The sequence below is a fragment of the Ctenocephalides felis genome, unplaced genomic scaffold, assembly GCF_003426905.1.
Source record: "Ctenocephalides felis isolate EL2017-DRISC unplaced genomic scaffold, ASM342690v1 CF-g0.4_SCAFFOLD_00845, whole genome shotgun sequence".
Taxonomy (NCBI): domain Eukaryota; kingdom Metazoa; phylum Arthropoda; class Insecta; order Siphonaptera; family Pulicidae; genus Ctenocephalides; species Ctenocephalides felis.
In genome coordinates, this window is record NW_020536999.1 from 83911517 (window position 1) to 83914345 (window position 2829).

Genomic DNA, 2829 nt, shown 5'->3' on the forward strand with positions numbered 1-2829 from the left:
GTTTGAATTTAAAAGGTAAAGTTTCTACGCGATTTCAAATAATATCTCACCTTGACTAAGATAGGTCAAATCTGTTCAGCATTTTTAGAGTTTTAGCATACCTAACATAATACTGAGCTCTATTTTTATATGTAAGAAAATATATTAAGTTTAAAAATCAGGAGATACATCAAAAAATTGTATGAATCATCTACAAATTTATTTTATATCCATACCATTCGATGAAATATAACATTCCTTGACATCAAATTGGAGATCTATAATTTCAGATGAATATCCGATATCACAACTGCTGACCGAGGTAAGTATTTGTATTCGAACCTGGAACCAATGGTGGCTAATCTACATTACTAACACTTAGTGTATAAAAATTAAAATATAAATGAAAAATTATAAAAAAAATATCGAAATTATGTAGTGTTTACTGTATCTATATTTCATACTATTTATACATATGATTACATGCAAGAAAAGTTTACAACATGTTTCCAAATATTTAAATTTGAGTAAACAAATATGCTTATTGTTCATTGATTTTTACCACGCTTCTGACTATGAAGTGTCATGTGTCTTTTTAAATAATTCAATTGACTAAATTCCTTATTACATACTTCTTCACATTTATAAGGACTCTCTTGTTTATGAATCACCATGTGCATTTTCAGAAAACCTAAACGTGTAAATGTCTTATTTCATTATATTATATAGTATTGCATTCATGCGGGCGTACTTCGCCGTGTGTCAGCATGTGAATTTTCAGATTATTTAATCCTGTGAATGTCTTTTTGCATATGTTGCATTCATGGGTACGTGCTCCAATGTGTGTCAGAACGTGACTCTTCAGACTGCTTGATCTCGTTAATGTTCTTTTTTTCATATATTGCATGCATGGGGGCGTACATTATGAATGATCATGTGTTTTTTCAGATTACCTAATAGTGTGAATGTCTTATTGCATATACTGCATCGATGGGGTCGCTCACCACTGTGAATAAGCATGTGGCTTTTCAGATTACCTAATTGTGTGAATGTCTTATTGCATATACTGCATCGATGGGGTTGCTCACCACTGTGAATAAGCCTGTGTTTTTTCAGATTACCTAATAGTGTGAATGTCTTATTGCATATACTGCATCGATGGGGTCGATCACCACTGTGAATAAGCATGTGACTATTCAGATTACATAATTGTGTGAATGTCTTATTGCATATACTGCATCGATGGGGTTGCTCACCACTGTGAATAAGCATGTGACTTTTCAGATTACATAAATGTGTGAATGTCTTATTGCATATACTGCATCGATGGGGTTGTTCACCACTGTGAATAAGCATGTGACTTCTCAGATTAAATAAATGTGTGAATGTCTTATTGCATATATTGCATGCATGGGGGCGTACTCCATTATGAATGAGCAGGTGTTTTGTTAGATCACCTGTTCGCATGAATGCCTTTTTGCATATATTGCATCGATGGGGTCGCTCACCACTGTGAATAAGCATGTTTTTTCAGATTACCGCTTTCTGTAAATGTTTTTTTGCATATATTGCATTCATGGAGGCGTAGTACTCCAATATGAACGAGCATGTGCCTTTTCAGATAATTTATTGTTTTGAATGTTTTTTTTGCACGTACTGCATTCATGGACGCACTCACCACTGTGAGTGAGCTTGTGCCTTTTCAGATTACCTAATAGACTGAAAGTCTTATGACAGATTTCGCATTTGAAAGGACTTTCTTTGCTATTATTAGGAATGTGATCGGCCATATGCTCTTTTAAATGATCTGATTCTGCAAATGATCTATTGCAAAGGTCACATTCATAATTTGTTGTCTCAACTAACTCCTGTTTCACTTCTTCTTCAATTGTCACCTCGGAGTTCATGAATCTTTCTAAACACGTATCATCATCTTCGGAAAACGATTCAGATTTAACAATAACGTCGGGATCATCAAAATCATCCTCTATTTCGAGTTTAATGTTTTCTGGTGAATATTCAGGTGGTTCAATTTTAATTGTCTGAGCATTTATAGCTTCCTTCGACATTTTTAAATATTTTCACTACTTATACTCACAAAAAAGAATTACGAAAATAGTTGTGGGCTAAATAATAATCTAGATTTATCAATATTTTTTTTCAATTTGATAAATAATTTCAACTTTTACATTTATTATTTGACATTTGAAGCGTAGAGTTTATTTGTAGTAGTGAGTAGAGAGAGTAGAAACATATTCGCTATTTGTGAAGCATAGATAAACAAGTATGAATAGATGGTATACACCATAGGTGGGGAACCTGCGGCCTCGAGGCTGCATGCGGTCTCCGGGAGGTTCTTGTGCGGCCCCTTGCCGTCTAGTACAAAATAGCAGAGTTACTTTGGTTACTTTCAAACAACTATTGTACATCAACGTCATGACAGTTTCGCGAAAAATCCCACCAAAAACAGTCATATTGTAACATGACATCAGATTATTATATTATTATATTAATATTATTTAATATAAGCAATATTTTCGATTTCGCAAGACATCGCCTATTATATGATTCAAGAAGTATTATAGAAAAAATTAACAGTGCAAAAGAATCGTTAGCACCCGGGTTGAAGATTTTTATGCGTATCCGTAATGAAATGATAAAAATTTATACTTCTCGCAACCGAAAGCAAATCCGCAGCTTTGGCGGAGATCGGAGCAACCAGATTTTACCTAAGTATATTGGCAATTTTATGAGATCATAGTTATAAAATGATACAAACCTTACCTTTTTTCATAAAATACAAAATATATTTTTAAAAACTGCTCTAGGCAAAATATGTGTCCGTATTTA

General features: G+C 33.4%; 2 protein-coding genes across 2 annotated transcripts; both read right to left on the reverse strand.

Annotated features, from left to right (window-relative positions):
• Positions 1–527: 527 nt before the first annotated feature.
• LOC113391128 (zinc finger protein 678-like) lies at positions 528–1335 on the reverse strand. Its single transcript, XM_026627092.1, has 2 exons — positions 933–1335; positions 528–670 (listed from the first exon to the last, which is right to left on the reverse strand). Exons 1-2 carry the CDS (start codon positions 1333–1335, stop codon positions 528–530), a joined length of 546 nt encoding a protein of 181 aa, XP_026482877.1.
• A 218-nt stretch (positions 1336–1553) lies between these two features.
• On the reverse strand, positions 1554–2048 carry LOC113391130 (zinc finger and BTB domain-containing protein 49-like). The gene has a single exon (XM_026627093.1). The coding sequence runs from the start codon at positions 2046–2048 to the stop codon at positions 1554–1556; it is 495 nt and encodes a 164-aa protein (XP_026482878.1).
• Positions 2049–2829: the final 781 nt, after the last annotated feature.

Coding starts and splice junctions, on each gene's coding strand:
- LOC113391128 (XM_026627092.1), bottom strand. CDS start 1,335: ATGCTTATTCACAGTGGTGAACAACCCCATCGATGCAGTATATGCAAT. Junction 671..932: donor TAAGACATTCACACTATTAG/GTAATCTGAAAA, acceptor TTACACGTTTAG/GTTTTCTGAAAATGCACATG.
- LOC113391130 (XM_026627093.1), bottom strand. CDS start 2,048: ATGTCGAAGGAAGCTATAAATGCTCAGACAATTAAAATTGAACCACCT.